Source organism: Nerophis ophidion, linkage group LG10, assembly GCF_033978795.1.
Source record: "Nerophis ophidion isolate RoL-2023_Sa linkage group LG10, RoL_Noph_v1.0, whole genome shotgun sequence".
Taxonomy (NCBI): domain Eukaryota; kingdom Metazoa; phylum Chordata; class Actinopteri; order Syngnathiformes; family Syngnathidae; genus Nerophis; species Nerophis ophidion.
Window position 1 is genome coordinate 40,122,594 of NC_084620.1, and position 12,632 is coordinate 40,135,225.

The window sequence follows — 12,632 nt, forward strand, 5'->3', positions numbered from 1 at the left end:
GGCGGAAGTCATTTCTTAGAAAAAAGTTTGCCAGTATGCACCTGTAAAACTCTCAGGCACCACTCATCACCTGGCCAATACCATACCTGCAGTGAAGCATGGTGGTGGTAGCATCATGCTATGGGGATGGTTTTCAGCAAGTGGGAGACTTGTCAGAATAGGGGGAAAGATGAACGCAGCAATGTACAGAGACATTCTGGATGAAAACCAACACTTCACATCCAATCTGATGGAGCTTGGGAGGTGCTGCAAATAGGAATGGGTGAAACTGCCCAAATGTAGGTGTACCAAGCTTGTGGCATAGCATCCAGAAAGACTTGAGGCTGTAATTGCTGCCAAAGGTGGTTTTTAATACATTTGCTGAATAAATAAAAAATCAACACTTTTTGCATTGTCATTATGGGGTATTGGACACATATGGATTCACAACCTTATCTTTTTGAACCCGAATATACAGAGGATGCAGTAGAAAATTGGTGTAGACTGTTGAGGACAAAAATTAATTCATTTTGAAATAAGGCTCTAACATAACAAAAGGTGAAGTGCTGTGAATACTTTCCGTATGCACTGCACAATACATTGCGTTTTTCGCTTGCGTTATTGTCCCATTATTCATTTCACACATCTGTTTTACTCCTCATTTCTTTGTGCATGTGTGCGTGCAGCGCCAAACCAAAAGGAAGACCTCATCGCCACAGTGCTATCAGGTAACCTCATCAACACTTGACATTTGTGCGCCGGTGTCCCTTTCAATTCCATAGTCCTTCCTTGTCTTTGTTCAGTGCACTTCATTGCCCCAACTCTGTACATGTTCATCTTCATCTCTTTCTCACTCTCTCTCTCTTTCTCTCTCTCTCTCTCTCTCTCTCTCTCTCTCTCTCTCTCTCTCTCTCTCTCTCTCTCTCTCTCTCTCTCTCTCTCTCTCTCTCAGATGTACAGGTGCAGACGACAGAGGAGCTGCGGCAGCATAAAAAATACTCAAAACTCATCAAGAAGCAGAGCAGAGATCTGGATGAGTTACGGAAGAAGCACCGAAAGAAGGTGCTGATGTGCTTTTGCAGGCACTCCGTCTCTAGCAATATGTTTATATTGTAGTCGTTTGCAGTGGTGATAAATCAACTAATGGGGTTATGTGTGTGTGCTTTAGATGTCTAATCTCAGTAAGGAGCAAAAGACTCGGACCACTAACTGGGTATCTGACCTGCAAAGAAGGCGCAGTGAGGCGGAGAAGCACCTTAAGCGGAGTGTCAAGAAGAAGTAAGGATGGCGTATAGAAAACAAAGAAAGTGCAGTAGATGATACCTCGTGTGCTGGTGTGCGCGTTCAGCGAGCCTCCAGAGCCGGTGCAGCGAGAACTGACGGCCTTGAATCAGGAGCAGGAGAAACAGAGGGTGCAGTTCAGGGAACGGCAGATGCAGGAACTGCTGAAACTCCGGCAGCAGCAGCACTTGCTGGAGAGGGAGAAGCAGCAAGTACACCTCCAGGAGGTACCCAGGAGAACGTCCACATGCACGTCTCATACAAACCTGAGTCACTCACGCCAGTTTTATGCCTGCAGTCCTTCCAGAAGTTGAAGGAGCTGGCCCACGAATGCCAAGCAGCTCAGCTCAAAAAGCTCAAAGAGATTTGCGAGAGGTGAGCGCCTACTCCCCGGAGAAATTTCCACCATCATCCATCCTTTGATTTTCCTGTCTGCAGGGAGAAGAAGGAGCTACAGAAAATCATGGACCGGAAGCGTCAGAATAGCATCAGTGAGGCCAAGACCCGAGACAAAGACAAAGCTGAGACGTAAACAAGTTTTTGGAATGACGCTCTTTTTTTGCCGTTGTCTTGTTTTTCATTTCCCATGTTCTAATACGTGCAGAGAACTCAATGATATCAACAGGAAACACATTCAGGACACGGTCAACTTGATCCGCAAGGTAAGCACACTCGATTCCCAACATTTTGCTCATGCACAACTTAGTGGAGTGGTAGAATTTGACCTTTCCTTGTAGATGATTTCATAACCAATTTAGCATGGAAATAACATTGCAAACACTCTAAATAAAATGAAAAATCGAAGCCACGGCGTGCTCAGTCAGACACGTTTATGCCACAATTAAGGATCGCTTCACTGTGGCAAAAAAAATCACCAGGATGACGACGATAAGACTGAAAATGGTCAGCCAAGAGAAATTGCTGTGATTGAGCAGAAAAGTGATGGAACAAACAAACAGGGCATGTCACAAATAAGGCGAGGGAGGGGGGATTTCGCCCAAGTCTGGCACGGTACAATTGGCCTGGTGTGAGTACACCCTTTACCCTGGATTATGCGTCACTGATGTGCAGTCACTGAACTACAGTGCATCCGGAAAGTATTTACGGCGCTTCACTTTTTCCATTTTTTGTTGTGTTACGGCCTTATTCCAAGATTGAATACATTAATGTTTGTCCGTAGAATTATACAGACAATAGCCCATAATGACAATGTGAATTTTATTTTGTTTTGCAAATTTATTAGAAATAAAAAAACACATGTACAAACCCCGTTTCCATATGAGTTGGGAAATTGTGTTGGATGTAAATATAAACGGAATACAATGATTTGCAAATCCTTTTCAACCCATATTCAATTGAATGCAGTACAAAGACAACATACTTGACGTTCAAACTCATAAAATTTTTTTTTTTTTTGCAAATAATAATTAACTTAGAATTTCATGACTGCAACGTGTGCTGAACTAGTTGGGAAAGGACATGTTCACCACTGTTACATCACCTTTTCGTTTAACAACACTCAATAAACGTTTGGGAACTGAGGAAACTAATTGTTGAAGCTTTGAAAGTGGAATTCCTTCCCATTCTTGTTTTATGTAGAGCTTCAGTCGTTCAACAGTCCAGGGTCTCCGCTGTCGTATTTTACGCTTCATAATGCACCACACATTTTCCATGGGGGACAGGTCTGGACTGCAGGCCGGCCAGGAAAGTACCCGCGGTGTTTTTTTCCGAAGCCACGCTGTTGTAACACTTGTCTTGCTGAAATAAGCAGGGGCGTCCATGATAACGTTGCTTGGATGACAACATATGTTGCTCCGAAACCTGTATAGACCTTTCAGCATTAATGGTGCCTTCACAGATGTGTAAGTTACCCATACCTTGGGCACTAATACACCCCCATACCATCACAGATGCTGGCTTTTGAACTTTTTTTTGCGCTTATAACAATCCAAATGGTTATTTTCCTCTTTGTTCTGGAGGACACCATGTCCTCTGTTTCCAAATATAATTTGAAATGTGGACTTGTCAGACCACAGAACACTTTTCCACTTTGCATCAGTTCATCTTAGATGAGCTACGGGCCCAGCCAAGTCGGCGGCGTTTCAGTTTATTGTTGATAAATGTGTTTGGCTTTGATTAGTAGAGTTTTAACTTGCACTCCCAGGGTGATGGGTCAAATGTAGATAATAATTTCGCCACATCTAGTATGTGTGTGACAATCATTGGTACTTTAACTTTTACAGATGTAGCAACCAACTATAGTTACTGACAGTGGTTTTATGAAGTGTTCCTGAGCCCATGTGGTGATATCCTTTACACACTGATGTCTGTTTTTGATGCAATACCGCCTGAGGGATCAACAGTCCGTAATATCATCGCTTACGTGCAGTGATTTCTCCAGATTCTCTGAACTTTTTGATGATTTTACGGACCGTAGATTGTGAAATCCCTAAATTCCTTGCAATAGCTCATTAAGAAATGTTGTTCTAAAACTGTTCGACAATTTGCTTACAAAGTGGTGACCTTCACCCCATCCGTGTTTGTGAATTACTGAGCATTTCATGGAAGCTGCTTTTATACCCAATCATGGCACCCAACTGTTCCCAATTAGCCTGCAAAACCTGTGGGATGTTCCATATAAGTGTTTGATGGGCATTCCTCAACTTTTTCACTATTTATTGCCACCTTTTCCAACTTATTTGTCACGTGTTGCTGGCATTACATTCTAAAGTTAATGATTATTTGCAAAAAAAAAATGTTTATCAGTTTGAACAACAAATATGTTGTCTTTGTAGCATATTCAACTGAATATGGGTTGAAAATGATTTGCAAATCATTGTATTCCGTTTATATTTACATCTAACACAATTTCCCAACCCACATGGAAACAGGGTTTGTAAGTATATCTGTAAAGAAGTAACTGGCACATTTATAGTAACATTTAAAATGTACATATTTTGATCATCCGTGACCCCAAAAGGGAATACGCGTTAGAAAATGGATGGATGGATATTTTGATCATTTTAAGCATACGACGGCGCATTCATTTCACAAACGCATCACAATTTTTGCTTTTTCCTCCAACATCACTGATTATTACTCGCTGCAGCCTTTCAGAGCCAACAAACATAATAAAACATCACTTACAATACTATGTTTACTGTAACTGGGATGTCGACTGCTAGGACGTTGATATATTCTGGTTTAGATGATTTATAATCCTGGCAAAGACAAGAGGGAGTGTTACCAAGCACCTTTTTGTGTATTTCTCGCCATTTCCGTGCTCCAAAGGTATGCAAAAGTTGACCGACTTGCTGGAATATGTGCATATCCTTCTCCCATCATGTGAGACACATTATTAACAATTTACTTTCACCAGCTCCGAGGCGATACAACAGCACAAGCTATTTAGCTCTGTGATCACGGCGCAGTTAAAATAGATTGTCTGTGTTAGAACTTATAATAACAATAATGCTAATAGTTGGTTAATATTCGAGTCACAAAATGTAAATTAAGTATTGTTGGCGCTTTCTGGATGTTTATTCAAAGGGCCTCCTGTTAATTCCATTATAAGCAGATGTTTATGTACGAGTTTGCATGCGTTAAAAGAATACATCTGTCTTGTCTCTCATAATGATTGTGAACAATAGGCATAAAACATACGGTATGTTGTTTCCCAGGACTGGCTGCAGTGTGCTCAAACAACCACCAGGTTGCATGTGTGAGCAGATAATGCTGTATCAGGCCAGACGGATGAGGCAAAAACTATCCCAGACCCACTGTATCACTGCGGTTTATTCTCGTTAGCCAAACTGTTGCCCTGAACCACATGCTGTTGTTGGAGAAGAACAAATGTGGTGTATAAGTCAGTTTTAATGGACAAAATGATTTTGGTCTTAAATTGAAATTAAAAAGTAAACAAAATGTTCACAATGTTATTTGTGGCTCTGCCCATGTCTGAAAAGTGTCACAGTTCGCTGCAGTTAATGACATGTTTCAGCTCAAACTATTTCTGCTTCTGTCAACATTAGCGACGGAAGCCTCATCCAGATGTGGAACATCAGTCACTTTTATCGTACATGTTGCACAGTTGAGAAGGTGTTTGATTGAAAAATGCCACTTTCAGGAAGCAGGAAAGGCATCCGTACTTGAAATGATGTATTAAAATGGTCTAAGCAGTCACACTTTTTAGAAATATCAGTCAAGCGCTACTGCCATGGTGTATAGCTCGCATAACCCAGGCTTTAGTCCTCATGTACTTTATCTATCTCTCCACAAAGAAGCGCCACTGTACTGTGATGGTGCTGGTGTCTGCTAATGGTGAACAAGAAAAGTCCTATCCTACCGTATTTTTCGGATTCTAAGGCGCACTTAAAAGCCTTTCATTTTCTCAAAAATTAGCAGTGCGCCTTATAACACGGTGTGCGTAATGTACGGAATAATTCTGGTTGTGCTTACCGACCTTGAAGCTATTTTATTTGGTATATGGTGTAATGATAAGTGTTAGCAGTAGATGGCAGTCACACATAAGAGATACGTGTAGCTTGCAAGATGGCGCTTATAAACAACACCACAACTTTAAATGTTCCATTGAGAAAACAACATTACACAAGGAACTCAAAAATCCGTCAACATGTTTTATCCATCCATTTTCTACCTCTTATTCCCTTTGGGGTTGCGGGGGGTGCTGTTGCCTATCTCAGCTACAATCGGGCGGAAGGTGGCGTACACCCTGGACAAGTCGCCACCTCATCGCAGGGCCAACACAGATAGACAACATTCACACTTACATTTACACACTAGGGACCATTTAATGTTGCCAATCAACCTATCCCCAGGTGCATGTTTTTGGAGGTGGGAGGGGCCTATCCTCAGGTGCATGTTGGGAGGAAGTTGGAGTACCCGGAGGGAACCCACGCATTCACGGGGAGGACATGCAAACTTCACACAGAAAGATCCCGAGCCCGGGATTGAACCCTGACTACTCAGGACCTTCGTATTGTGAGGCAGACGCACTAACCCCTCTGCCACCGTGAAGCCCACTGTATATATATATATATATATATATATATATATATATATATATATATATATATATATATATATATATACATATGTACTGTGTATATATATATACAACATATTATATATATACATATGTACTGTGTATATACAACATATTATATATATATACATACGTACTGTGTATATATATACAACATATATATGCATACATATATATGTGTATATATATACTGTATATATATATATATATACATATATACTGTACATATATATATACATATATATATATATATATATATATATATATATATATATATATATATATATACACATACACATACATATATACACATACATACATTTAGTTAGTTAGGGACGGTGTGGTTCAATCCCGGCCTAGTACCAACTTCGTCACGTTCGTTTTGTCCTGAGCAAGACACTTCACCCTTGCTCCTGATGGGTGCTGGTTAGCGCCTTGCATGGCAGCTCCCTCCATCAGTGTGTGAATGTGTGTGTGAATGGGTAAATGTGGAAGTAGTGTCAAAGTGCTTTGAGTACCTTGAAGGTAGAAAAAGCACTATACAAGTACAACCCATTTATTTATTATAGTTAAAAGTAAAGTACCAATGTTTGTCACACACACACTAGGTGTGGTGAAACTTGTCCTCTGCATTTGACCCATCCCCTTGTTCAGCGGTGCCGCGTCCGGGAATCATTTTTGGTGATTTAACCCCCAATTCCAACCCTTGATGCTGAGTGCCAATCAGAGAGGTAATGGGTCCCATTTTTAAAGTCTTTAGTATGACTCGCCCGGGCTTTGAACTCACAACCTACCAATCTTAGGGCGGACACCCTGACCACTAGGCCACTGAGTTTGACTTTGGTAAGCTATGAAGCCGCACCGCTTGATGGATTGTCAATATACGAGTTCTATAATGGTGTGTGTATAAGGACCGCAAAATGGCACCTACTAGCCGACATATTATTTGCCGTTTTGTTTTGCAATATGATGCAAAACCAACTTTTCTTACCTTCTGGTACCCACTGATGTTTATCTGGGATCTGCATAAGTCTTGAAAATTTGCACTCGTCCGCCATTGTAGTCCGACATTGTGGTCAACAAGTGACTTCTTTTTCTCTGTCTTCTTGTTATGGGACATTCATCCTCCGCTGTCGCCATTTCTAATATAAATTAGTGTAAAGTTCTAACTTGTATCTTCCTATAGAAGCGCTAAAAATTACCGGTGTAGTGGGTGTAGATAATTCACCCAAGGCACTTTAGTAATTTGAGAGTTCCGGTCGGACGGTTTTTCACGGGACACATTTCCGGCGCTGTTGGACTAGTGAGCCACGGATGAGGAGATGCTGCTCCGTTATTGGAAAGTCTGAATGTCATTAAAACAGTTAGCTCCATCTTTTGATACTTCTTCCACTCCCGTCCTTGCACGCTACACCAAAAATGACTGCGAAAAGACGCTGTTGAAGGTGAGCCACGTAAATAAGACCGCCCACAAAACAGCGCATCCTGAAGCGACTGTAAGAAAGCGACTTAAAGATGATCGGTTTAACATAACCTATGCAACATTTTGACCAAAGAACCACCATTAGACCACAAGGAAGTGTTTTACATTTAGAAAAAAAAAATGTGGAGGTCTTGCACCTCTGGGTTCTTTGGACCACCAAGTATGGACATGCTTGCCTCGTTCATTGTTGTGTACAACAAATGTATTTTTCAATAAACAGTTTTTAATCAGTCATTATTTCTCGCATTTGTTGCGCCTCCTCTCGCTTGGCTCCAACTGTGCTCTCCACAATCAACAACCTTCTCTCCTTCCCGACTGTTGCCTTTAAACGGAGCGAAAGGTGATCAGACAAACCCTCACAGCTGTGTCATTTACGCCCTGTCGCTTATCTCGAAGCTGTTCCTGGCACACCTCGCTTCGCTACAGGCCCGCAGGCCACCCCCCCCCCCCCCCCCCCCCCCCCCCACAAAACATACCGTATTTTTCGGATTATAAATCGCCCTGGCCGAAAATGCATAATAAAGAAGGAAAAAAACATACAATATATAAGTCGCACTAGAGTATCCATCCATTTTCTACCGCTTATTCCCTTTCGGGGTCGTGGGGGGCGCTGGTGCCTATCTCAGCTACAATCGGGCGGAAGGCGGGGTACACCCTGGACAAATCGCCAGCTTATCGCAGGGCCAACACAGATAGACAGACAACATTCACACTCACATTCACACACTAGGGACCATTTAGTGTTGCCAATCAACCTATCCCCAGGTGCATGTCTTTGGAAGTGGGAAGAAGCCGGAGTACCCGGAGGGAACCCACGCATTCACGGGGAGAACATGCAAACTCCACACAGAAAGAACCCGAGCCTGGATTTGAACCCAGGACTGCAGTACCTTCGTATTGTGAGGCAGACGCACTAATCCCTCTGCCACCGTGAAGCACTAGAGTATAAGTCGCATTTTTAGTGGAAATTTATTTGATAAAATCCAACACCAAGAATAAACATTTGAAAGGCAATTTAAAATACATTAAGAATAGTGAACAACAGGCTGAATAAGTGTACGTTATATGAGGCATAAATAACCAACTGAGAAGGTGCCTGGTATGTTAACGTAACATATTATGGTGAGAGTCATTCAAATAACTATAACGTATAGAACATGCTATACGTTTACCAAACAATCTGTCACTCTTAATTGCTAGTCTCAGTTTTTATAAGTAACCCCCAATGTTGAAATGATCAATTTTCATAGGTACGAAAGTAGTAACAGGTAGCATCTTTTTTTTTCACAATGCACTTCTGCCATGACTCGCCTCCGCCATATTTTTATTGGTTGACGTGTGTGTGTGTGTGTGCGTGCTTGTGTGTTTGCGTGCGTGCGTGTTTGTGACGATTGCTGATATACGCCTGGTCTCTTACGTGAATGAGATAAATTTCTTATTTGAAATTTCATGATAATGTGTTAATAATTTCACACATAAGTCGCTCCTGAGTATAAGTCGCACCCCTGGCCAAACTGAAGAAAATTAAGGCTTATAATCCGAAAGATAAGGAAATAATAATGACGCCCTATAATCCGGCCCTATAAACCTGACTAGACCCGCTCATCGGCAGTGCGCCTTACAATCCGGTGCGGATTGTAAGGGAAAATACAGTACTTTTCCCCTCACAAATCTTACTCCTGGTAATTCCGTCCTTCCGGTGTGTCGCCCCAGCTGGAAAAGGCTCAGAGCAGGAGGCAGGACAAGCTGATTCTCAGGCAACGCGAGGTCCTTCAACACATTGACGAGGAACTGCCCGTGGTATGTGACAGCACGGATCACAGAGCTAAATATGTCTGGAAATAGTTTGGTTTTCAAGTGATATGTGTGTGATGCTGCAGAGGCTGGCTCAGCTGAAGAGCAAGCTCGACGAAGAGTTCTATCAGCTCCCACAGGAGATCCACCAGCACCTGGAGATGGAGCACCATTCCAAATGTCAGCACAATACCGCCCCGTGCTCGGCCATGTCCAACAACAGTAGCCCCTACTCCGGCTCGGATCCGCCGTCCAATTGCTCCACGCCCACCTACCCCACTACGTCGGATCGCAGCGCGTCGAACCGGAGCTGGGACAATAGCACCGCCTCGCTGGCCGACTCCACGTCCTCGTCCACGACCCCCGTGTTGTCCGAGGCCGAGATGTCCTTCAGCTGAAGTTGTGTTTTGTACAAGTACGTTTAAATGGGGTCTATAATGATTATATTGCGGGTTAGTAATAATGCTCTTGATTCTTGAATAATTGTACTCTTTTTTTAAAACGGTTATTATTGTCTACAGAGCTATATTATTTTTTTCTAGTGATACATCAAAAATCATTAGCAATAGCAGAAAAAAAAAATCCTCGTTTTCTTTTTTTTGTCAAATTCTTCCCACTCAGCAGTATTTGTCGCCTACACTGCCGAGTAAATGTTCCAAACTTTTATTAAGCCAATGCACACATTTCACATTAGAACAAAAGGCAACCCACTAGTGGAAGAGCATTTTATTTGTCTACTTGCCAATGTTCGTCATTGGCGCCGATGGACCATTTGTTGTAAATAATCATTGTCGGATCCATCACGTAAAATTGGATAGGGTGTGGCGCAGCACATTAGTTGGGAATTACTGCACTATACTATTACTTAAAACCCTCTTTTTTAACCTGGTTATCGTGTTTTTTTTTTTTAAACTTCTGGTACTATTTTCCGAGTTTGTCCTTTCTACACACAACGAAATGGAGGACACACTGGCTATTTTAGCTGTAATGGCTGCAGTTGACCAGCAGGTGGGGAGGGAGTTACAGACGTGTTTTTCTTGCCCATCTCCATTAGTCTCCTTTTTAAAAGCTGCACCAAATCCCCCTTTTTTGCCCAATTGTGTTGCACAAGAGTAATGGTACTTTAACTTCTCAATGTTCTTTTTTGAGGGGCTTTATCAAACATTCATGTATACTTTGTACATTTCCATGTTTATCCGCCAAACCTGTGGAGTTGAGGGTTAAAAACGACAACGTCGTAAATGTTATTGTTGGATGTGAATTTTACTACTGACCATAGGTGCTGGAGGAGAGCGAGGCATCACGTGACGCCGCCTCCTGCCTCCATGAGCACTGTCTGCCTGTCTGTCTGAATGTCTCCCTCACAAACCAAGACCTATTTAAATGGCATTTTCACTACACCTGCCCTGTCTAGTCTGTTTGTCGTCAGCGTTCAGATGTTTGGATCAGGGTTTTTGAACTCATTTAAGATCGGGGGCCACGTGGAGAAAAATGTACTCCCAAGTGGTCAAATCACGGCACGATAACTTAAAAATAAAGACAACTTCAGATTGTTTGGGGGATTTTTTTACACTTACATGTTGTGGTTAATAGTATTCTATCTTTTAATTGTTGTTATTTATACTTACTGAATAAATTTATCTGATAACGTTCATCGGTCAACTCATTGGTGTTCATTTTCAATCTATCAAGATAAAAAAATATATATATCAAAATAAAGGAGGTTATTTATGTATTTTGCTCATTTTCCTCGACTGATGCACTAACGTGGTTTATTTTGCACATATGTTGCATCATCTACAAAGATACAAATAATTGCTCTAGTGATTCATCCGACCCGTGGGCCGTATGTTTGACACCCCTGGTTTAGATGGTTGTAGATCAGGGGTGTCAAACTCATTTTAGATCGGGGGCCGCATGGAGTTAAAATCTACTCCCAAGTGGGCCGGACTGGTAAAATCACGGCCCGATAACTTAAAAATAAAGACAACCTCGGATTATTTTTTTTTGTTTGTTTAAAAATAGAACAAGCACATTCTGAAAATGTACAAATCATAATGTTGTTGGGGGTTTTTTTACACTTAAATTATGCGGTTAATAGTATTCTATCTTTCTCATTATTTATACTTTCTGAATAAATTATCTGACCATGTTCATCAGTCAACTCATTTGTGGCTCATTTTCAATCTATCAAGATAAAAACTATCAAAATGCAGGATGTCATTTACAGTGTTGGGTTGGTTACTGAAAACCAGTAACTAGTTACAGCTACTAGTTACTGTATTTAAAAAATAACTCAGTTACTTACACCAAAAAGTAATGTGTTACTGTGAAAAGTAACTATTCAGTTACTTCTTTGTTTTTGTTTTTTTAAAGCTCCCATTAATGCTCTTTCAGCCTTCATTTCAGTACTGTTATTGCACTGGAGAATAATACAATCTGTTGATCAACTTGACATGCTTTTGGATAACTGAACTCTGCTAAGCAATTTGGTCTACATACAACACACAAATACAAAGATATGTTTCAAAGGGCCAATTTATTTTCGGACCAAAACAAATTGACTAAAACTATTTTAAATAGCTGCAACATAACATACATAAGTAACAAAAAGCATAAAAAACACAGCTGTTAACCTGGCTTCACACATGACATACACAGAGCTAAACCAGGCGTTTTTTTCTCTCAAGGAATTCTGAAATAAAATCATGTCCTCAGGAGATCAACACTGTACTGAAGCCCGAAACACTACACATTTCCCCAGTTTTATTTTAGAGAAAAGGAAAGATTGGCCTGGCCCACTAGGATCTCTCTTTGTTTGTGATCGTTATAGTCTATACATTTATGCTGTGATGTGATGTGATAATCTGAGGATTGCAGGTTCGCTTCCTGCCTCTTTACATACAAATCGCTGCTGTTGTGTCCTTGGGCAGGACACTTCACCCTTGCCCTTGGTGCCGCTAACACTGGTGAATGAATGACGAATAAATGATAGGTGGTGGTTGGAGGGGCCGTAGGCGCAAACATTGG

General features: G+C 41.4%; 1 protein-coding gene across 2 annotated transcripts in view; it reads left to right on the forward strand.

The window, feature by feature from the left end:
- The window catches only part of plcb3 (phospholipase C, beta 3 (phosphatidylinositol-specific)), a 141,566-nt gene extending 130,411 nt beyond the window's left edge, over window positions 1-11,155 (forward strand). For both annotated transcript variants that reach the window (XM_061913741.1, XM_061913740.1), the window contains exons 26-34: window positions 666-707; window positions 932-1,041; window positions 1,148-1,257; window positions 1,328-1,487; window positions 1,559-1,635; window positions 1,699-1,788; window positions 1,865-1,922; window positions 9,522-9,608; window positions 9,689-11,155. In XM_061913741.1, the coding sequence (XP_061769725.1) occupies window positions 666-707; window positions 932-1,041; window positions 1,148-1,257; window positions 1,328-1,487; window positions 1,559-1,635; window positions 1,699-1,788; window positions 1,865-1,922; window positions 9,522-9,608; window positions 9,689-10,000 (1,046 nt within the window). In that variant the 3' untranslated portion in view covers window positions 10,001-11,155. The remainder of the gene's footprint in view (window positions 1-665; window positions 708-931; window positions 1,042-1,147; window positions 1,258-1,327; window positions 1,488-1,558; window positions 1,636-1,698; window positions 1,789-1,864; window positions 1,923-9,521; window positions 9,609-9,688) is intronic.
- The last annotated feature ends 1,477 nt before the right edge of the window (window positions 11,156-12,632 follow it).